At 44.7% G+C, this 23521-nt stretch overlaps 1 protein-coding gene across 4 annotated transcripts in view; it reads left to right on the top strand.

The window, feature by feature from the left end:
* Nucleotides 1-1029: 1029 nt before the first annotated feature.
* BIN1 (bridging integrator 1) overlaps nt 1030-23521 on the top strand; it is a 97044-nt gene continuing 74552 nt past the window's right edge. For all 4 annotated transcript variants that reach the window (XM_059820831.1, XM_059820829.1, XM_059820830.1 and 1 more), the window contains exon 1: nt 1030-1113. In XM_059820831.1, coding sequence (XP_059676814.1) covers nt 1030-1113 — 84 coding nt within the window. The remainder of the gene's footprint in view (nt 1114-23521) is intronic.

Below are 23521 nucleotides of genomic sequence, written 5' to 3'. Positions count from 1 at the left end.
CAAGTCCAAAAATGGGTAAAAAGCTGCTACCACAGCACATTCAAAGTTCTATATAAACATTAATTAATAAGCCATCCTAATGTTCCTGTGAGACATGCTGGTCAATCGATTATTCCACTTTTCAGAGAGACAGGGCTGAGGTGAAGGCATTTACCTGGGTCCCACAATAGGGTGGTACGTTAAAGGATGAAATCTTCTGAAATTTCAGCTCGCTTTTAAAATCAGGGTTTGATTCACTTACAAATACCTTCCCCCCAAGAATGTCAATTTCGCACTTTGTGTTTATAAAGATCCAGGAATAATTTGAAGAGTACCTTTGTTGTATAAATTTAGGAATATGGACCATCAGAGATAACAATTAGTGGTAGAAATATCTTAAAACAATTAAGAACGCTATTTTGCTGCGGGATGAAAGACAACAGCCAACTCCTACCGTCACCTATCTAAGATTAATCACTTGTTACTGTTCAGCACTGTAGTTGTGATTGCTAACGAAGACTGATACAGCCAATAGCCAGCATCTCTAAGTAATATTCCTCACTTAGCTGTTTATAAGCATTAGTAGCTCACTGCTCTGGTGTGGCAGGCACAGCTCCTTTTCACCGGAAGGCCCCTCGGCGTCTCTCCCTGCATCCCACCTCCCTCCTTGTGTTGCTTGCCAGCTTTTCCCACCCTGCCTGCCTCCTCCGGGCCGGGCTGCGGCGGGTCCCCCGCCGCAGCCCGGCCCGGAGGAGGCAGGCAGGGTGGGGGAAATCTGGCAAACATCTCCCCCCAGTTCTTCTCCCCCTCCCACCAGCAGCAGCAGCATCGCACGCCTCGCAGACGAGATACCCGGTTGTGCTGCTGCTGCCACCTCCCGGGCCGACGCGCGGCCCCTTTAAGGCGGCGCGGAGCGCACTGTCCCTTTAAAAGGCGGCGGGCGGGCGGGCGGGCGGTGGCGGCGGCCGGGGCTATCGCCTGCCCGCCGGGTTTTCCCCCCCTTCCTGCCGGCCTGTCGTTCGCAGCCGCCCGTTAAAAAGAGGAGGCAAGATGGCCGAGCTGGGTAGCAAGGGGGTCACCGCCGGGAAGATCGCCAGCAACGTCCAGAAGAAGCTGACCCGGGCGCAGGAGAAGGTAGGGGAGAGGGGGGATGCGCTGCTGCCGCCGCCTCCTCGGGATGCGGGGGGCGATGTGGGTACCGGGGGTGACCCCCCTCCCCAAAGCAGAGATGCGGGTGCAGCGGCGCGGGGGGCTGGCAGCTGCCTTCTCTGCCTGTGGATTTAGGGCCCCTTTGCGTCCTGAGAATGCAAAATTCCGCTGTTGTGAGCTGTGGGGGTTTACCATCCGTCTGCGCGCTCAGGATAGGCAGAAATATGGCATCGGATTCAGCTGGGAGAGGGGAGGGAGGACAGAGCGCCGCACGGTTGTTTTACATATGTAGGTGCTTATTGTTTCAGCAGGAGGAGACCTTCTTTCTATGGTGTTTAGGTTGTGCTTTATGCGGCGGTTTCAGGAGCAGCGCTGTGTTTTGAGATAGCGCTAAATGCGTAACCTCAAAGACGGTGAAGAAAAGGAGATGGGTACTTGCTTCCTTATCTTCTAACAGCATAGCGTGATAGTCGCTGCTTGCTTTACTGACCTTGAGCTCCGCATTTTGGAGTGGTGGTAAAGCAAAAGCCGTACGGTCTTTAAAGATTGTGCCGGTGTCTGCTGAGGGAGGGGTGTTTTTTGAACCCCGGGAGCCCTTTCGCTGCTCCCCACCCACCCCTGTGCTCGCAGAAGGTGCCAGGAATATGCAATGGATACTTTTCACGTTCATCTCTCTGGCATGCTGCATCTGATGCCAGATGCCTGCTCTGTGTAGGGATTATCAGACGTTTTACGCAGGGACATCGATCAGCTGCTTTTATCTTGGGCACGCTCATCTTGGTTTTCAGTGATTTGCTGTGGCATGACATTGACTGAATAAGGACTGGTGCATCTTTGAGGGAGGGAGGGTGAACAGATCTGCCCACTGCTGCTCTTGTTTCCTGGGAGTTATCTTTAGCAGCTAGATTTAATCTAGGAGGTTTGGGATTGGATGCAGTGTTGGCCTGAGCCCTGTACCAATCGCTGACAGTGTTAGAAAATGCTGCTGGGTCAGAATGGCAACCCAAACCTGTTGGGCCTAATGTTGCACATGCTGCTGGTTTAAGCTCATTTACTGAGACTAGAAGCGTGCTTTGAACTTGCCTGACTGCTTGGAAAAAACCCCAAGTGAATAGCAGATCCAATATGGAACTGGCTGCAGCAACAAAGTCCTGGCTTCGCTCTGCACATGAGAGTGAGCATGGCCACGTCTGTGGTTTTTTCCCTTACTGCGGTTCCAGGAGGGGACAGGACAGGGAATCTGTCTCCTGGTATCTGGTCCACCTTGAACTCATCACAGATGCTAAATTCATTCTGTGTTAGCCACTGGATGGCAACTATATTTTTAGTTAATATTAAGGTAGGTAGTAAAGGCTGAGCTCCTGCCCTGCTGATGAAGTTATTGTATTTATCGGTGCAGCTTGGAGCCAAGTGTGGCCTGCCAGGCCTTTCCCCAGCTTCTTATCTGAACACACAGAGGTTCTTTTCCTAGGGAGAGAGTTTTCCACAAATTCCTCTCAACTGGAGATCCAGTTCACTTCCTTTCTTATTCCCTGGTGGTGACTGGGGATGTGGGAACAACAATAGTAGTAATTGACAGTTCAGCTGTGTATTGCAGGTGATTTGCACAATCTGAAATCCGTTGTTTGTATCTACCCAGGAAAAAGCACAGCTCCTTTTCCCTCTAAGGAGAACAGGAAAACAAAATGCAAAGAACTTGCTTAATAAGTTAACACAAATTCTAGGCCCTTTGGCTGTTGTTATCCTAATGCAAATGAAACAACTTTGCTCTCTGGCTCTCAAAAAAGTAAAAAATGGCATTTCTTGCTTCATCATCTGACTGGCCTCTTCATACTGCTATAGCTTCATCTCTAACTTGAATTCCTTTTTCGTGGAGTGTTAGGTGTTTTACCCTTGTGTCTAAGGGACAGACTTTCACTGAGGCAAGCGTGTGAATGTGAACTTTTAGCTCGTGAGGAAAGATACATCTGAATACGAACTGAAGAGGAAGGCAGCAGTGGTTATGGCATTATACTGGTGTTGGTCTTGCGGTATTTTGTTTTAAACTGATACGTGGTACTATGTTCAGCAGGAAGGGTAAACCACGTCTCTGGAGATAAGGACCAGGTGTTTAAAAAGTAAAAAAAAAAAGGTAAGCGGAAGTGTGCAGAGGTAGATCTGGGTACACAACAGACCAAGCACTTAAAGATGTATTAGATTTTGGTGAAAGGATGCTGAGTGGGGTTGAACTTTCCTTTTTGAGGCTAGTATAATTTGAGGCTTAAACAAGCTGACAGTGTTCCTTTTACGTATCCTCTTTCGATTTAAATCTAGAATAAAAATTCTTCCCTTCAGAGTGGTAGCTCCCTCCCAACTTGAGCCCTGAGGCTTTAACTTTAGCAATTTCCTTCATGGTGAATTTAAGCCTTGTGTTAAGCAAAGAATGATGTCTTTTTGTTCAATGCTGAATTCACACTGAAACACTGTACACATCCTTTTTTTCCCTTCTGAGATGGCTATTATGTAAAGTATGTAAGATATTCCTTCAGAAGTACTGTTTGTTTTGAGCCTTTCAGCAAAACTATTGGCTATTTTTGGAAGACACTTTCTCAGTTCTGCAGGAAATACAGGGGCAGAACAGTTGACTATGCTCTTTGCAAATGGGCTGTGCACCGTTAACCTCTCTCTCTATTCAAAGGTAGGCTCAAGTACAATACTTGACAATAATTTGCCCATTGTCCGGTGAAATGTATCAAATAAATTGATGCCTTTGTCCAGAGGAACCCACCTAGCAGAAAGGACCCATGCAACTGTTGCAAACTCATATATCATCCTTTGCAACTAACAATTAGGAGATATAGGCTGGAAGTTGTGCTTTGTTCATCCTATAGTTACCTGAAGGGTTTTCAGACCGAGATGTTGAGCTCTGAACCTTTCATAGGTTCTAAACTTCTTAAAATGGGGTAAAATTGTAATGCCTCTAATGTCATGGTGTCTTGGAAGGAGTCTAGTGTTTGCAAGCTCTTTTAAACTTTGTAATCCAGTAAGGATTTGAAGGATTTTTAATGTCTGTAATCCATCGTCTCGGTTAAAATTTATGTTTCTGCTATGTGATCAATTCTTACCTTACACTTTCTAAATTTTTAAAAATCTCCCCTATTTCCATAGTTCTCATTTTGTTTGAGGAGTGTCCTGTTTCTGGATGTGTCAGTCTGCACATGCACAAATTTGAACAAATTAAAACAGCTTTTTTGTGACTTGGTGCAATCCTGCTGCAAGGGTAACTCTTCTGCAAGGTTCCAGGAGGGGGTTGAGTTTGGGGAGCGAATGGATTGGGGTTTTGTTGCTTGGCTGGCAGTGAGGGTCCTCATTGCATGATCAAGCTCTTTGCTTTCCTCCAGCAGGCTAGGCAGAGATTCAGAGTGGAAAGAGGGTATTGGCTGTCTGGACACTGACCAAGGATTTAAATTGCATACAGATTAATAGGCACGTCTGAGGAGATAAATTGTGAAGTTGACACTGGAAAGGGAGGCTTTTCCTCGGGAGCTTTTTTGCGTGCAGAGCAGTAGAAAGCAATGAACTTATTTTTCCCTTTCCAGACTTAGACTGAGTGTGGGGAAGTTCCTGTCCTATAGGAGTGGTGGTCTCTTGCTCTCTGTTCATTACAGAGCTGGGCAAAATAGGGAGTCTCTGTTCTATGACATTAATAGGCTGTTGTATTTTATCGTGTTTTTACTCTGATGTATCAACAAACCAAGGCATCCCCTTTTCTCCTTCTCTGTCTGTAACCAAAGGGGAAGGCTTTGTTCAGGACCTGTCCAAGTTTAGTTTGGACATCCAAACTCCCTTGCATTAGGGGGTATCATTTAAGTCATAGACTGCTACTGACTTGCCGTATTGCAATGAGATGTCTCATCTGCTTTCTGTTCTTGGCTTACTTCATTTATCCCACCAATGCTTACCCACATCTATATTTGCAAAGTTTCCCTGATGAAACCTTCTGTCAGAGCAAAGTTCTGTTCTCCTCTGGCTACACAGTCCAAGGAGGCTGGGCTGTATTCCTGGTCTCACAGGGCTAGTATGACCATAGCTGTTGGTAGCCAGGCTTGCTGATGCTTATTCCCTGCCTGCTACAGTGCAAGAAAAGATTTATATGCTAGTAAACCAGAGTCTTTGGTAAAGAATTTGCAGCCTGGCAAGGAGAAATAACCAAGGACACTGGCCCTGAAAAGGAAGGTGGGGGACTGCTTTTGGCAGGCCTCTGTGGCCTGATGTCCCAATGCTTTTTCCAATTAATTTGTCTCATGTAACAATTGTAGTAGCACAGGCTGTGTCCAGAAAGGATCTTTTCCTTTCTTGCCAGAACCTTAGGCTTTGTTTCTTTCCCCTTGTAATCCCTTGCTGGACACGAGGAGGTTGTGGTTTGGGTGGAACAGGGTTTGCAGAAGGCATGGCTTACATTTTAAGTTTGCCCTGATAAGACTTTTTTTTTTCCCCCCTTGATAAGACATGCTCCAATAGGTGAAGCATGGCAGGTGGGGACACCTGGAATGAAATCTCAGCCCTGTTGAAGCAGGTGGGAGTCTATACCAATGAGCAGCACCAAAGAACCTTAAACCAAGTTTAAATACAGCTGTATTCATGATTCAGCTGTCAGAGGCTGCCTGATCTGTAGAACCTCTGCAGATGGGGAGGGAGGTTTTACGTAAAAAATGGTAGATGCAGAAAGCTCTCTTTCTGAGAAGTAAGTATCACATCTACCTACTTGGGAGGAAGGAAGTTCCTTATCGGTTTTCCTTTGGGATCCTTCTGTCTCTTCAAAGCTTCTATGGTTTTTGCTTGACTTGGTGGCAATCTGCCTTGCTGTGCCAGTGAAGTACAAAAAGCCTGAAGAGCTACCAGAGTTGTTTTCTCGCTGATCTGGCATGAAACTTTCTTCTTTTGCCTGCAGAACTTCCCAGAAGACAAGGAAAGGGCTTCTTACTTTTTATCTGTTAGCTTGCTTTCTCAAGAATGCAGGGCTTAGGTGACGGGTGGAGTCTCAAAGGTACTTTGTGCCTCAAGGTTGCTGGAAAACAGGCACTGGATAGAGGAGGGAGATCTGAATTAGTGCCCCTAACGTACAGATGATTCCAGTATGAGCTCAGACTGTATTACTGGTTATCACATAATCTGCATGGGGCAGGGAGGAGGTGAAATAGGAAACCAGGCTCCACATGTTTCCTTGCCCATGGGGTGGTTTGATTGGCAGGGTGCTTACAGTGCCCTGCTGAAGGTGCCCCTCTGTCTGGGTGTTGGCAACAGATTTCTTTTAAGAAGCAGAATCTCACGGATGGATGGATGAATCTTCTGATTGGAAAAAGTCCAGACCTGTTCCTGGTCACTTTATCTTCTCTGTAAGTTTTAGTCTTACAGCCAGTCCTCTTCAGTGCAGTTCTCTTGAGATCACGTTCATAAAGTAGGATTTGGAAGATCTCTTTTCAGTGAAGACTTTTGGTGATGTTCTAGGCAGGATAGTATTAGTGTTACAGAACTCATCTGTCAGGGGAGTGCCATCAAACTTGTCTGTCCTCTCCCTCCATCATGCATGCTGATTGTTAAGCAAGGTTTTGTGTTTCCAGGCACAAATGTTTTTTGCAACATCACAAATGCTCTTGGCACATGACTAGCAAATGACATGGCTAGCCAAGCCATTCAGGGAAGCTGTGTGCAGCCTAAGGTGTTCAGCATCTAGCTGGACAGGGGTCTTTGGGAATAATGCAAGTTTTCCGTCGTTCCTGACTCTTTGGACAGAGACACATCACCCTGTTGCTTGGGACCAAATGTGTCATAAAGCTCTGGTTTTAGAAATTTTGAAGTGACAAGTGTGTAGCTTCGGTTGACAGGTATTACAGGGGATATTTTTTCCCCGCAGTTGTGATGGTGACCAGACACCTGAGCTGCCCGCTGTGCGAGTTTTGCAACTTCACAAGGATCGTCTTACAGTCCTGGCTATCTACCTGTACATGCAGGGATCAGACTTTCTTCCCAGAAGTGCTGTACTGGCAACTTGACATTATCATGAAGATAGACTTGATTTGCCCAAGCAGAACAGAGTGGTAGCCTTGTCTTCTTCAACTGGCCACAGCTCAGCTCAGCTCGCTAAGCGAGCTGGCAAAGCCAGGGTGTGCAGACCAGCTGCTTCTGCCGTGGGATAAGGCTGTATTAATGTTGTCCAGGAGACTGTGCCTTCTCCACTGCAGAGCAATGAGATAGGAACAAATATTAAAATACGAATAAAGGTTCTTCGGAGAGCTGCTGGCAGGTGGAGTAGAGCGTCGAGGTCAATTTTGATGTCAGCGTGTCTTTTAGCCTTCTCTTGAGGGACTGTATATTTGATTTTCTCCAACACCTGCAGTATTGAATGCATGAGTGCCAGCAAACCTGTATCATTCTGGCATTCATACTGCTGAGCTAGAAGGGGGCGTCTCTCATGGGAAGGGGTTGGAAGAGAGAAGAAAGTAATTTACATTGTCTTGCTAGTTAAAATCAATTTTAAATATGGTGTTAGTTGACTGTTTAATACTGTCAGAACAGGAGTGAGGAACCTTTGCAGGATCGCCTGAACTGTTGGCATGGTGCAAGGGATGAATAAATCTTGGCAGGTGTTTTTTCAGCAGGTGCATGCAAGTGACTGATGGACCTCAGACAGTTCAGGTTTCCCTTGGAACACCTCCTGGCTTTGCTAGCCTCTGAAGCTGCTTGATCTTCACAAAGCTGGCAAGTACTGCAGGGCAGGTCCCTTCCCTCATTCCTAGATTAAAACTGGAAATACAGTTATTAGCAGAAAATAGGATTAATGAATCTTTCTTTTGTTTGTTTTAGGTAGGTTATGTTTTTATTATGCCAACTTGCTTGCATAGTTTTGTTTCTTAGCTGCTACTCAGAAAGTACCTCTCTTTAGATTTGTAGTTCTGTGGTCTGAAGGAACAGCCCTGGTAAATGAGAATAGAAACTGTCCAACCTGAATAGGTTTTACAGTTGTTTAATTCATTTTTCCCCTTTTTTTCCCTTTTTCCCAAGTTTCCTCTTGATTATGTTGGGCACTTGCATTCAGGAAAGGTGTGGATGCTAGTTATATTTTGAGGAAAGCTTGGGGTATTACATAGACCTAGACAGAGGTCTCACAGAATCACTATGAAGCAGCTTTATGAAATGAGGAATAGGTACTGTGTTTGCTCACACCTCTGCAAATACACACGTATAACATAGATTTTTCCACTATTTAGGCTGTGCTGGAGTAAACTTTACTCAGACCTGTGGCTGGCAGGTTAAAGTTTTTGAAAGTCAGCATTTCAGAGGGGTGCAGTTTGGAGAGTCATAAAAGCCAGACAGTGTCGCCTTTCTTTTTGTCTCTTTTTTTAGAAGAAAGGAGAAGTCTGGGTGGCAGTTTGTTTTTAATATAGGCTGCCAGGCAGGATGGAGAGTGCGAACTTTACCAATAAGGAGGAAAGCAGTCCTTAACAGCAACTAATCCCTCTGTGAAAACCATGGGCCGCATTTAATCTCTTGATGATACACAGATACCAAAGTCTGAAGTACTGGCCTCTCCCTGAGGATTTGATATGCAGGTTCAGAAAGCTGGTAAGCTGTTCTGCAGTGATTTATTTTTTGGTCATTCTTCATTGATCATGTTTGGTTTGCGTATTTTAAGTAGGTTTAGAACTTTTTGTTAAATGTACTCTAAGAGCCAGGCTAGTTTCTCAGTTCTTTTCAAAGTCACCTTTTCAGGAGGGAGATTAGAAGTTGATACAGCTGAAGTACAAACATTTTTCACTGGGCAATTGCTAACACTGTGCTTTGAAGCTCTGTTAGACAGAACTGCAATGATTGTTTGCCAGCAGTGATGGAAAGGGAACTTCAGTCCTACAGTAACTACAGTGTTTGAAAACACAGCTAAAAGTATTTATGCCTTTTTTTTTTTTGACTTCATGCTACTTGGCTTGATTGCACATTTATCAGGCCAGAAACAATAATGCATGACTTATGCAGCTCTGAGTTTGAAGGTATTTGCAGAGTGAATAAGCAATTATATCCCATTGGATTTATTTGGAATAGTGCCAGCGTCAGATGTGAACATATACCAAATAGGGTATAAAGACTGAGATTTGAAGAAAATGTTGATCTCTGCATCTTTTTCCTTAACAGAAATGCTGGTCCTGTAGCTCTCTAGTATCCTTGTAGGTGATGTTACCTATTCCTGTAAGTTATAGTAAGTCTTCTGATCCTATCGGCTCCAGGAGTGTGAGTGTGGAAGGACCAACCTTATTTCCATTCCTACTTCCTCAGCCATTGTGGGGGAAAAAAAGGGCAAAAACTTGAGGGGAGAAAATAGTATATTTAAAAAATGCAGGGAATTCTTTTCCTGGAATTTGAATGTTCAGCTCATTAATTTTGAATTTTCAGACAGCCAAGAGGTGTCTTGGGGAGATGCTTTCTTCCCCCCTCCATCTGTGGGTGGAACATGAGCCCTCTGGTCTGAATGTTGATTCTGATACAAGAGACCAAAAAAGGGATTGAGTTATTGTGGCAGGGAACAGCATGTTTCAAGGGTTACTTTGGAAATATATTTTGGAAAAATTCTGGTGAGGGGGATGACAAGTTCTATGGGGGAAACAATGCTCAGGAAAAGTTTATTTGTTCAGATGGAGGAATATGCTTGGGTTCTGCATTGAAACACTCCTTAAGGCATAGGTTCCTCAGTGGAGGAGTGAAACAACTATTCTTCTGTATATGGAACTGACTTCTACAGTAGGAGAATACTAGGGGTTTTTCTCTTTCCTGACTGTTTAGACTGAACGGCCACTGTGAAATGCCAAGCCTAGCTGTGTGTTAATAAACTTGAGCCATTGAAAGAATGTACCCACTCTGATAATGTTTCCCTCATCATGCATACAGACAGTATGATTATTTGTTAGTATCTGCAGTGTGATTGTATTATATATTGCCAAAAAAGGCCATTCCCTATTCTGAAACAATTTCAATGTGAATATTGGACAGTCTCAGTTAGTTAAGATACTTCTGGTTTGTTTTAGTAAAATTCTTTATTCCACAAGACTTAAAAGGGTTTTCAGGTATTTTTGCAGAGATTTGGTAAGGATGGTTTTGTAGGCAAGAGTGCAAGGCTATTTTTGAACAGCAAAATTTTTATGAAAATGCGTAAGCTGAAGAAATAGGAGAAAGAGATTAGCTTTCTGTGGGGAGGAAGAGTAGCTGTGTGTGCAGGGTTGGGAGGGGAGGGTTTGGAGACTGACTATGGCGTGGTGGTGGTGGGTCAGAGAAGGTCAGAGGGGTGACATTATCGGTTGATCGTAGAGCGCTGTAGTGGTGTGCTACATCCAATTGATCATGGTCTGGGACTTGTCTGTGGATGGATATGAGAATCAGTTGCTGGACTAGAACTTTTTGCCAAGCTGGAGGCTTTTACTCTCTTTCTTCCCTGACCCTTGGTGAATGTAAATAATTCAGGGACGAAGTGTGTGTTATCAGGGCTGGACGCCATCACAATAAGGCTGTGGGTACAGTAAGTGAAAAGAGCTGTGTTGCCATGCTGGATGAAGATGATCAACGTAGAGCTGGGGTGGTTTTAGCTGAAATGTCTTTTAAGCTGTTAGCCCCAAGTCTCCAGTTGAGGCCTTAATTTTGAGGAGGCCCTTTGGGGAGTGCATTGTGGTGCTTTTCCTCTCCAAAGACAGTGTGGCCCGGATTCTCAGCAAGTACTGTGGCAAAGAAGCCAGTGGGCTTACACCCATTCACAGCAGGAGAACTTGGACCATCAAGTCCAGTTCTCAAATTTGTTGTTACTCATCCTTCAGCTCTTCTGAAGTAGAGACAGTCCTCTGAGCTGGAAAGGAAGAAGAGCTGTTCAAAAGCTGCTTGGGAAGAACCAACAAGAGCTGATCATCTGTGTTGCTCCATATGTTCCCACTTTGATGGGACAAGCCACACTCTGTAACCCAAGCCGGCCGTGGAGGGCACTGTTCCTAAACCTTTCCCCATGTCTGATTCCTTGCGGCTATTGCTGTCTGGCTCAGGGTGTCCCAACAGCTGGTCCAAATGTCTGTGTCTTTCCCTTTGTCTCATCACGCATGTTACGTGTTCCAGATCTGTCCTGCATTTGAGAAACTCCCGTCCTCGTTCATCAAGGTGGTCGTGAACCCGTACAGGAGCTTTCCTAGCCTCTTAAGGCTGCATCCAGCCTGTCCCTTCTGGAGTCCCTCTCTCACATCGTTCTGCCTTATAAGAGCTCCTCTGCCTCTCTCCCTCCTAGCGCACACCTGCTCCTTTATCTCTTTCTCCAGCTCAGGCATGGCCCCAAATGCCTTTTATGTTTTGTCCCGATTTGGTTGCTTCATTTTGCATTAGGGCCTGCATAAAAGTAAAAATACTTCTCGCAAATGTATCAGCATTTAAAATGAACGTTGCAGAGGAGGAGGTGGAGGACTTGAGAAGGGGGATTTGTGCAAACAGCGCTATTCATGGTATCTATTCCTCTTCCTAGTGTTACTGTTGGCTATAGATAGGGTTTAATTAAGCTATGTTAAATGCCTACCCAAGTAATAGACATCGATGTTGCTGAAGTCCTGTTGCCTGGAATGTCACATTGATGCCAGCTGAATTAAGTGTTGCCATTTGGCCTTATTAACTACACAGCTATGATGTAGCTACTATCCAGCTCCACAGTTGTGCCCGCTTTTTTGGTCTCTGATTCGATATCTGCTTAAGGCTGGGGCAGACAGAAGGTAGAGTGGAAATTTACCTGCTTTCTTGGAGACTGTTTGATGTTTTCTGCTTCTTTATTTTCATGTTGTTGATAGATACATATTCTCCCCAGTCTCTGGTTTGCTGAAAAGCAGGAACTCTGGGGAATTCAGTGTTTTTACCTGCTTGCTTTGAATAAGAGCAAACAAAGTGGAAAAAAATTGCCCAGAAGATTATGAATTAGTTGTACAACCGCATATGTCCAAGATGGCTTTGTTGAACAAGCACACCGAACAGCTGTGTGTTCAGTGGTCTGTCTCTTGGGCAGTTATGTGGTAGATTGGTAGATGTGCAGCTCATGCACCCCAGACTTGACAAACCAAGGCTGAATGGTCAAGGTGACCCTAATAGAGCCTGTGTGTCTTCTGGGGAAGCTGTGAGTTTTCAGCACTTCTGGTGTCAGGCCACCTGCTTAAGGTATCAAGGTTGAAGCATTCAAAGTCTGAAAACTCTGGCTTAAGCTCTTAAGGTTCTTAATCTCCCATACTTCTCGAGGTAGGTGCCTGCCTCTGGCTCTGGGCTTGGTCTGGTGGAAGAAGTCAACAATTCCAAATGGTTATCCTGCTGCCCTGTTTCCTGCTCTGCGCACCTGCTGCTGGAGCACTTTGTGCGAGTCTCCATCCAAATGCCTCTAGATAAAATCTTGTCTTTGTCAGACTGACAGTTTGAAGCGACCCAGCTATTCCAACTGGGGCAGCAGTTTCACATCACTCTTAAACCACATCTGCCACTGAGATGTGTCATCTCCAGCTGCTTCTTTTTTCCTCCTTTCTGCATACTGCTGCCCCATTACCATCCCTCTGATTGTGCTGCTTTACCTGTTTTTCTTTCAAGCCTGACCTCACAAATAGATGCATTTGATAGTAAGTTCTGGATGGGGGGAATAGAGAGGCAGCAGCAAGCAAAGGGAGAGGGGAAAGACAAGCAATCCAGGGTGTTCAAGAGAGGGTCTGCCCCGAGGTGAGGGTAGAGTGGAAGTCAGCCCAAGTTTGACGCAATGTGAGTATGGATGAATCAGCAGGACCACGGGGCAGTGGGGTGGTGCCTGAGCTTGGGCAGTGGCCTCTTTCCCAGGTCAGCTTGACTAGACCTATAGCTAGCACCTGACTTCTTAATTTTACATTCTCTTTCCTTTATAGTCTGACTCTCTGAAACCCCTGACTGAAGGATATAAAATAGATGAGGAAAAAATGGAACGTGAAGTCTAAATGACATTTTACTAGGGCTTGGTTTTATTCTCAGAAGCTTGGGTGGTGAAAAAGCAGGACATTTGCATGTTCTTCCTAAAGATAATTAGGGGGCTGAAGAATAAGGGCTAGGATATGGAGATATCTGTGCTTTCTTTTTAACTGCTAAAATCTGTCAAGTGAAGGAAGAGACAAATAAAAAGCAATATGTTTTCCCAATAAATTTTCATAAAGCAAGGCAAGCTCATGCATTTGTAGAAGGGGAAAAAAAGTCCATTTAATAACACAGTTAGACCTGGAGGGAAGGTGATGTATCAGTCGAATGTTTGGGGGTGGGAACATAAATATGTCTTAGGAAGAAAAAAGCAAGAAATAATCTTGTTTCAGTTTCTTGTATACTCTTGGTTATAGCCAAGAACCAACCCTTGAATTTATGCTGGGGTACAAGCTTAGTAGATGGGTTGTACCTATCGTATAGAGCAGGCATAATGCAAAATTACCTAAAGAAATGAGAGAGAGATAGAGCTATAACATAACAAGACTGAATCAGCTAATGCAGCAGGAGGCTTTAAAAGGAACCTGGTTTTGAAGGTGCTTGGGTGGCCTAGGGGTAGACAGACACTGAACTGCATGCAAGTATGTGAGCGTAGCACAATGTGACTGCAGAGACCAAACTATGACGTCATGTCAGTGAGAAGAGAAATTGCGTTTCTATACTGTCTGTCACAGCACCACTCCTGCTGTATTGTGACTTAATTTAGTCTTGAATGATGATAGAAGCTAAACTGCAAAAACTGTGGGTGGAGGGGGAGGGAGAAACAACCTAAAATGTTGAAAACAGGCAAGGGGCTGAAATTTTCATATAAAAAATCATGGAATGTCAGAATTTGGGTCAGTGCTGTATGCACATTGGGAGCCCCAGCCAGTTCACCAGGTCAAGACTTGTCCCTCTTCTAAGTGCCCTCTGTGGGAAAGGAGATGGTTGGTTTGAGCTTGTGGTACGTACGCAAGAGAATCTTTCTGCTTAACTGATTTGCCATGTGCAAAGGTGGTGAGAGATAATGCTTGCAAAACATCTGGAGAACTGAGGATTTATTTGTGTGGTTTTGTAAACATGCTGTAGAATTGCCTTGAGGAAAATAGCTCTTGCATCCTGGAGACATACTGTTTATTTTCCTAAACTGTCAGTATGGCTATTTTCTTGTGGAAAGCAGTCCTTCTAAAGGCTGATATTAAAAATATAGAAGGTGCATTAATTTTCTTTTGCAACAACGAATACAGATTTTTAAGCTAGATCTTTGCTTCAACTCAGATTTCAGTTTTGATCAAACAACTAATATTCACCTTATTTCTATGGCCAGCTTTTTGTTGCTGTGGTGTTGGACCAGTCTCCCACTTGTACTGGCCTTTTTGTTGTTGTGAGAGCAGTTTAAAAGAGGTTCGTGCTACATCTTGATCGTTTCTGGAAATCACTTGAGGGACTTTTAAGAATGTGGTTACTTAAATACAGATAATGTTAGTGCCCTGTCTTAACAGGTGAGGCTCTCCCATCACCCCCATTTCATTTAGTTTCGTTTTGTTTTCAACATAAGTGGCAGCAAAAATCCAGTTGTTACTGTCAAATGAAAAAACTTTGTCTTTACCGTTGATTGCCAAACTCCTGCCTGAATCCACAGTAAATCTCAGAGCTCGGGCTGGCAGGCGTGGGTGAAAAAGCCCCCCTCTCCCAGCCCGTTCATGCGCATGGTATGCTGACTGTGGCTTAACTGCACGTAAAGTAAAGGGGAATGAGGATTGAGGCTACAGCTTCACAGGTTAGTGAAATCTAACTGATTCTCTTTCTGGGACAAAAGAGAAGGCAAAATGATGTTGCAGTTCCTTGCCACCTTAATTTAATTTTGTGGTATTTGATGGGTGCTAACAGCAGCTTTCCTTTTCTGCTGGTTCATGTTGCACTGGTGTGGTTTCTCCTGCAATGGGTGCCAAAGCCTCTTTTTCAGTTCTTGCTCAAAGGTGAGTGCTACCAGGGAGTGGTTAATGTTCAGAAAAGCAGTTTGTTGTGATGGTAGTCTGAGTGGCTTCTCCTTCAATATCCCAATGTATCGACTTTGACAACTGCAGTACAGTATGGATGCCAATGACCTGAACAACTTACCAGGGAAGGAGGGGAAAATGATGCTGCTAGCGCTTCTCAAGATGATTTTCTTCCACACAGGGATAAATGATTCATCCAAAGTCACTCTTAAATTAGGTGAGAAGATGCTCAGGGTGGTTGGGGGAGGGAACACTTCGATTCAGGACTGCATTAGGTTGCTATCCAGCCAGGTATTCCTGGGTATGCCAGGAAACTCTTTCAGCAAAAGAGCCCTTTCTGCAGTGCCCATGTCCTGTTCTGTGGAGCTCACTCCATAAATGGACTATTTATAGGCTCTGGAGTGTAATATTCCCAATTACATTACCTGCAGGGTCACCGTGCCCTCTAATGCAGCTTGCAGCCAGAGTGGCTTTGTCCTGTCATAGTTACATGCTTAAAGAGCATTACTCTGATTATCCAGGAGGGCAGATTAATGTGAGTTGATGGATAAATGGAAGAAGGGAGAGGTGCTCTGGAAGTGAATTTGAGTTGGCAGACTTGTTATGCAGAACAGTACAATCAGCTTGTAAAAAAGTAAACCAGAGAAACAGGTCTGGGACAACTGACCTGCCTTGAAGAGCTTGAGGAGGCAGATAGCAAGGTGCTTGCATGGGAAGTTGGGTCATTAAAATTGTTGCTAGTGAGTTGTGGTGGTGTTTGAGGTACTGAGTAAAGTCTTCTGGAATAAAATGTGGAAAAAGTAAAAGATCCTTCTGTCCCTCCAGATCTTGGCAGCGTAAATTGGAATTGCTCTAAAACCTCTGTGTTTTTTTAGCTCCAGCCCTCTCCCATGGTGTAAGAGGAGCAGAGCCCTACCCAGTGGGACACTGGGATCACAAATGGGAGGCAGTTAGACATTGCACAGCAGCCTGATCTTTGTACCAGCCGTGAGTGGGGAGGGTTGGTGAGGAGTTGCCCATCTCTGTATTGGACAGAGGAGGCCGTGTGGTGGAATGGAATGAAGGAATGACCTGGCCATCAGAAACAGTTTGATGTCCAGTGGCTGAGAACAGCAGTGCGTTGGGAGTTGTACAAGCTGTTTGATGAGGAAGGGAATGGAAATGTTCTCCTAGTCACAGGAGATCTGATCATGTAGAAGGAACAAATGTGTTTTAGGGAGCTGAACAGGACCAGGATCCAACTGCACTAGGGGTAACGAAGAACGGAAGAGAGCAAGGGCTGAAGTGGGGCTTCCAGAGGAGGAAATGAGACTGTCAGCAGGGGAAGTGATGCTAGTGCCAGTGGTTTTTTTTGGTGTTTTTTTTTTTTTTGGTAATGGTTGGACTTGATGATCCTACAGGTCTTTTCCAACCTTAGTGATTCTGTGTGAGAGGAAAGAAAGGGATTGCCAGAGAAATCCCTTGAGGCTGTGATGGTCTGCCTTGTCTTTCTGGAGCATGTGTTTGTAGGGACTGAGTCCTGCCCTTGAACAGGCTCTTAACACTGCTGCTGACCTTGTCAGGGGCTGCATGTGCAATGCTAACCATGGCTGTCCTCAAAGCCCTGGAGGCACAGATATGTGTGCCCCTTGGTCCAGCAAAGTAACAGTAACACAAGTTGGTTTCCTGGGTGAGTTAAAGTTTCACTGTCATGAATGGGGCTGTGAATGAAAAGCAGGATGAGACAGTGGAGTGGCAGGCCTTGGAAATAAAGTCCTTCTTGAGAGCCTGCAGTACCTGCCTGCCAACCTCTGGTGATGGGCAGCGGGAAGCAAAGGGACAGCTGACAGCTCTGTTGAGGGAGGCACCCTGCAGCACATTCTTCAAGCCCGGGGATGGCATGGGTTCGAAGCCAGTTATGCTGTAGGTGTGGAAGAGTATCAAAAGCATCGATGGATATTTTTAGGGGGCAAAAGTTGAAGGGGCCAGAAAAAAAAAAAAAGCTATTCTTGTGTTTTTAGTCTCTTGATGCTGAGGAACCAGGTGTCCTCTTCAAGGGAAGACTAATACCTTGCTTCATGGAGTGGAGAACAGAAAGCAAAGCATTTTTATTTTCCCTCATCAGATTGGAACAAGTACTTGTTTTTAGAGGTGAATTTGTCATGCTCTGAATTCAGAGCTTCCTTTTCTGTTCCCCCTTGAGCTGTTATTGGATCTGTGGCATTAAGACATCTTTTTAATGTAAACCTCAGTTCTCTTGCACATTGTGAAATCAAAGACTTGACTAATGTCCCTTTCTCTTAACAACAACAACAAAAAAAAGGTTGGAGCGGGGGAACCCTGTTCAGGCAAAGTCTATTGTTCAATTGCTCTGGTTTGTTATTGTAGGGTTGCTTATCAGAGCTGGGCTGTAAGTATTTGTCTAAGCCCTTCCTGTTTCTTCCACCCCCTCCAAGATAAGATCTTTTCTGTGGTGAAGCAGCTGGGGAAGATATGGGAAGGGGGAAACCTGGGGTCTGAAAGATGTGTAGGCTTTTGGGCCATTCTTAAGCACTCACCCTTAAAGACTCTGGATGTTGAAGATTAAAAAATGGAAAAGGGGGTGTGTGTAGCAAGTGAACAAATTCCTCCTTCATTTCTTCCCCCCACTGCCACCTTCCTTAATTTTCTGACTGTAGTAACCTTCTGAAGATATTTTTAATCATAGAATATTGTCCCCAGTGGTAATGGTAGTTCTTCTATTAACCCCATGTGCATGTACCAACCTGGATAGGTTTTTAGTGTGTTATCCTGAAGCTGTGGCCAGGAGAAGGAGGGATATTAACAAGTGGCTGTAAACTTCAGGAAGATGTATGAAAACAGAATCTGTTTTCATGGTGACAGGCTGAGAGATGAAAATTCATGTTTAGTGCTTTCTGCTGCGTTTCCTGTCTGGCTCTACTGCTTCCGTACTAAATTCCCTTGATCTGCTTTCTGTTTGTTGCTGTCATTCTCTTGAGTGTTTCTTCTATCTGTCAGTCAGGTGTGGCTTGGATTGATTTTGCCATTTGTGTAAAGAAAAAAAAGTGCAAGTCAGGATATAGTCTGCTGAAGTCAGCTGTGGCTGCTCTGGGAGAGTCTTGCAGGAGGGAGAAGAGAAGGAGGAGGTAATGTGGGATCAGTCAGTTCCCCTGTCCTTTGCTTTGTTTGTGAGGTATGCTGGACTGATGCAACTCATTTCTTTGGGCTTCAGAACTAGTTATAGCTAGTAACACATGGATGGCAAAAAAGGAGAGGCTTGGAGAAACTGTTGTGTGTTTAGCTGAGTTAGTATATCTTGCGACTAGTATCTATGCATCCTGTATGCTTCGATCCTTTCTCTCTCAAACAGTGAGTCTCACTTTGTCAGAGAATTACCACGTGGGAATGTTCTTTTGAACCCTTTAGACTGGCTTTCACTGTGCAGTTGGTGTCCTTGCTTTTCAGAATGAAAAGACCCTGTGTGGCTGAGATTCAGCCTGTGCAAAGCTGACTGAGGTTGCAAAAGTAAACAGTTTTTCATCCTGCCTTCACCATCACCCAGTTCTTGAAACATGGAAGACTAAAAGAGGGCCAGGAACCCAATCAACATCTTTGTGTCCTCCAGCAATAGCTGGGCTTGGCTACGTGTCAGAAATCTAATCTTGCAAGTGTGTACTGATAACACAATGGTCTCGGCAATGGTAAGGAACAATGTTCAGGAGTTGTGAAATCATGCGCTTGACCTCTTCAGGGGCTATGTGAGAATACTAGCCCCACTACAATAGAAAGGAAAGGTAATGATATGGAAAGGCATCATGATTTGTACAAAACCAAACAGAGCATCTGTGACAAAGGCAGTTTTTCAGTGCAGCTTTTCCTGGTTTTGAAGGGAACTGTGACAGTTTCTCCATTCCTTCTGTAATAAAGGTTAATGTTTAGTATTGACCTACATGTAATTTAGGGTTGCTTCTTACCGCCATTGCAGACTCCTTGTATAGCCACGGGCAAGTTACTTGTTCTCTAGAGGTCTCAGTCTGACAACTGCAAATGATAAAGGGGAAGTGATTTTGTGTTGGGGTGAAAAAAATCTTTGTATACATGCAACAAGCCATCGCACATAGCCTGCTCTCCTCTTGACAGTGCTGTTATAATGTGGATAAGACTGCCCTGCTCTCTGTAGCAGAAATTTATTAGGCTTGTGTTGTCTGTGTTGGTGGAGATCAGCAGAGGCAGAGTGCCTGCTTTCAGCAAGCATCTTTGGCTTATTTATGTCCCTGCTCTGGAGTCTGAGATGAGAAAGAGTTTTGTTTTGTGCTGGCAGTGCAGTGGGGAAGTACCAGTGCTTTTGTGTGATGCACACTTGTGTCTTTTCATACAGAAGAAGGTTTTATGTTTGTTTCAGAGGAAGATGTCCTAGCGTTTCACACAGGTGCATGTGGAAGAATAGCTGCAGCTGGATACTTGTGCTTCACAAGATAACCGTGATCAGCTCTGATTCTGCATACATTTCTCTCCTTCCATCTGCTTAGCAAAACACCTAACTTCTTGATAGCATTAGCTGCACATCATTAAAGTTCCTTCTTCCAATCACATCTTCCTTTCAATCCCCACACAGTGATCTCCAGCCATTGCCATCACTTTGGCAGGAAGCCAAGTACTTAAAGGCCTGGATCCCCTCATCAAACAGCTACCAGGAAGAAGGGCTTTCCCCAGTGAGATCCAGGGGAAGCCCTAGGAGCCTGGTCCTATTGCTGTGCTCCCAGCTCCTTTTTGTTGTAGGAAAAAGTGCCCCTGCTTCGACTGTATTTTCCTGCTCTTGGAAAAACTTAAGCTGTCACATCCAACAACTCACTCTTCAGATTTTCTGTCTTCTAATTCTAGACCAGGCAAAACACAGGCCACCCTGCCTCTTCCAAGCTAATGCTTCTTTCTCAGGATCCATGTTGTTGCACAGTAATATCTATTTAGTTGTTGTTCTAGAGCCTTCTTACTGTAATTTTTCTTTCTCTTCCCATCATCTTTAACTTTGCCTGTGGCAGCTGTGCAATCAGACCAGAATCCAAATGAAGCTGTCTCTTTGATCCTAGCCTGCATTTAATAGTAGGGCTGTGGTTATTACTAGGGAAATAACATATCAAGGTGCATTGGGTCTTCTCTCATCCAAAAGTTTAATTGGAGATTTGGGCAATATACAGTACTCTCTGTGCTCTGGAGTGGTTGTGTGGAATTAGGGACCCAGGACACTCAGGAGTGCATTTCCTGCTCAGTAATACCTGTTACTCTTGGTACTTACTATACCTGAATGAAAGGCGTGTGGTAGATATGACAGCACATTCATGGTGCCTGTGAAACCTCTGGATCCTGAGTTTTGCCCTCCCATAAATTTTCCCATTTTCCTGAGAGCATTTGATGCCTTCAGGTAGAAAATCCAATGAGTTTTGTCTGCCCCAGCATTGGATGTTGTTTCTGTGGAGCAGTTAAATGGGAGCTGGGCACAGAGAAGTGCTGTGGAGTTTTGCCATTACAGATTTATCTCCATAATTTTGGGTCATACTGTATGTGGCGTAGAACAGGAGATTCCCACTTTTTTTTTTTAACACTTGAATCTCAGTGAAACCTTGAAGTATTATAGAAAGTGTTCAAAACCTGAGGTTTGGAAAGAACTCTTGGTGAGTGAATCGAAAGTTTTCAGTAAATAAACTAGTTCTTAAACCACTTTGAATTTGAATGAGTTTGAGCCTGCAAATGTGGCTGACTTATCTCTATCTCCCTTGTATAATTAAGAGTTTAAAAAAATGTGAAATGCCAAGACCAGAATTCACCATCTTATCTTGAAATAGAAAAAGGCTTGGCTGTGGTTCTTCCTCTTTAGAAATAGGAGTGGATTTTTAGTTCTGTTGAAATGCAAGTTTGGCAAGTCTAAATCTTGATGTTTTCCAGCGATTTCATGGATAGAAATGAGACACATTCTGTTCAAACTGCCCAACCACTGAATCTAGTCCTTTAGCCAAAGATCCACCCTCGCAGTCAGTGTGACTTAGTGAAAACAATGGCCCAACACTTTGTAAGAGGAGGTAAGTAGGCACAGCTGCTGAGTAAATTAGTTCCACTCCTTGTGAGCCAGGCCTGGGACATCAGAAAACATTGGTTACTTTTAATATGGATCTGTATTGCTAATTTTAATTGAGGTTCATTTCTCAATCGTGCTCAGCACATGGCCACTCAAATGCTTGGGTTAGCACAAGGGGAGACAGTGATATAGACGCAGGAAAGAGAATGGGAAATGAGACTCTTTCAATGTCCTTGTTGGGAAAGCTTTAAATATTCATGAAACTATGACGTCTCCAAAGACTCCTCTGTGCTTTGGGGAATTCTCCAGTCCAAGGCAAATTTTCTGTTCCTCCCCCAAGCAGGATAGTTCCATTCTGGAAATGAGGGTGGAGGACATGCTCTATCCATCTGTGCTGGAGAATGTACTTCAAAGGAAGGTGCTATTGTTTCTTGCAGGAGATTAATTAGAGCAGAGCTTTCACCCTGGAAACTGTGACCAGGTCTCTCACCTGGAAGTGATTAGGTGACAGTACTTTTGAATGCTTTGTATATATAAGCTGTCTACAGAAGATGGCGTCCACATCTCCTAGCCAGTGCCTGAAGGTTTTTAGGATGGTACCCTTAAGAGCCCAGGTCCCTTGAACATGCAGCCCCCTTCACTACAAGTCAGAGGTGCACAGAAGGTAGGAGCAGCCCAGCCTATTCTTTTCTGTCCCATCCTGTCTCCTAGCGCTGCTGGAATCGATCCCTGTTGATCCCTGTTGATTCTGGCGTGGCTGTGCTGAAAGCCACAGGGGACAAAGGCTCCTTTTGTTGGGAGCCACAGCCAGGCGCATGGACGTGCTTCTCAGCACTTGCATCTTCCCAGGGTATCACGCCGTGATTTCGCTGCCTCCTGGTTTGTGTGTCCCTTAGCTCAGTGTTGTGGCACTGGCTAGGGAGTGTTTCCCGTTGTCATATTCTGGGAAGGGGAGGAGACTGAGTGTGAGTAAAGTGGTGGTTGAGGTTTGCACAAGAGGAAGCTGAATATTGGGTGAGCATGACTCCTTTATAGTCGGGTGCAGGTAACAAACAGTGCATCAATAGGGACAAATAGAAGAGAACAGGGAACAAAGTCTATCTTACTGTTAAAGATACTTTATACAGCTAAATCTCAGTTGTGTGGGTTTTTTTTTCTTTTTTTTTTTACCCTAAAACCTGTCTTTGTTCAGGCAGTGCTAGCGTTTAATATTTTCAAAGCTCTGCAGGCTGCATGTCACTAATACTGAAGTGCAGTGGTTGCTGGGGAGAGGAGTTGGAGGAGCAGGTTGGGATGGGAGGCATGAGCTGGGGAACGCCCACCTGGTTCAAGAAGTTCTCCTGCCTTCTCAGGTTTCTGTTCCCCTTGGTGGGAGCACTCCAGTTCCTGTCCTTGCTTGGCTGTTGTTGCAGAGCTGTTTAAGGAGGGGGAAGTGAAACCTGTGGCAGGATAGGATCCAGCAGGGAGGTTTTATTCTGTGTCCATGACCAGTGGGCAAGGGAGGCAGCAGAGCATGTCTCTTGCCAGTGAGATCTCAAAAGCTCATGTTTAATCTTCGAAACACCGTCTCCCATGCCCAGCAGCTATTTGCAGCATTATCCAGCATGGTGGGGAGTCAGGCAGCTGCCGCAGCAACTGTTGACAGCAGCCTCAATGCATACACCTCTTTCTTGCAGGTGGTAGTAGAAGTATTTAGGTGATGGCACTTGCCTCATGGGACTGAAGGCATGGAGTGGTACGCACATGTCGTGTTTGTTTTCCTGAGCTATTAGTGTGGATAGCAGCAGCCGTGGAACACTTGCTGGTTGCTGTCATGATTCATTTTTATTAAAATTATGCCAAGCCAAAATTAGTATGTAGGAGCTGCCCAGGAGGCTGATGTGACTGTACTGGAAAGACATCTATGTGGGTTAGCACACATCATGCTGACGCCCTCTGTACTGAGGAGGGAGGTATGTCTTTGCCTGCTTGCAGCAGTTTGCTGCAGTCACACCATGTGTGTTGCTGAATGTGAAGGTTGCTGGCTGGGTTAGGAGCCTTACTGGATGTATAACATGGGATATGCCATGTTTGGACAGCTGTATTGGCAGACCTGGAATGGCTCTGTGTTTGGGGATCAAGAAGGGGATGTTACTCAATTCCCCCGACTTCTGCTTGGGAATTATAGAAAACAGAGAAACTTTTATAAGGTTTTTGGAAACAAAACTCCTCATCACTATGGTTCTTTTGTTTTTTTTTTTACCCCACTGACTCAAAGTTTAAGTCTTTATTCATAATTGGAGTAGATTGTTTTGTGTTAGTTTAATGAGCTGCTTGTACACACCAGGTACTAGCAGCTGTTAGA

This window comes from Gavia stellata, chromosome 8, assembly GCF_030936135.1.
Source record: "Gavia stellata isolate bGavSte3 chromosome 8, bGavSte3.hap2, whole genome shotgun sequence".
Lineage (NCBI taxonomy): Eukaryota > Metazoa > Chordata > Aves > Gaviiformes > Gaviidae > Gavia > Gavia stellata.
Note: the sequence above shows the minus strand (reverse complement) of the source record. Positions and strands in the feature narration are given on the sequence as shown.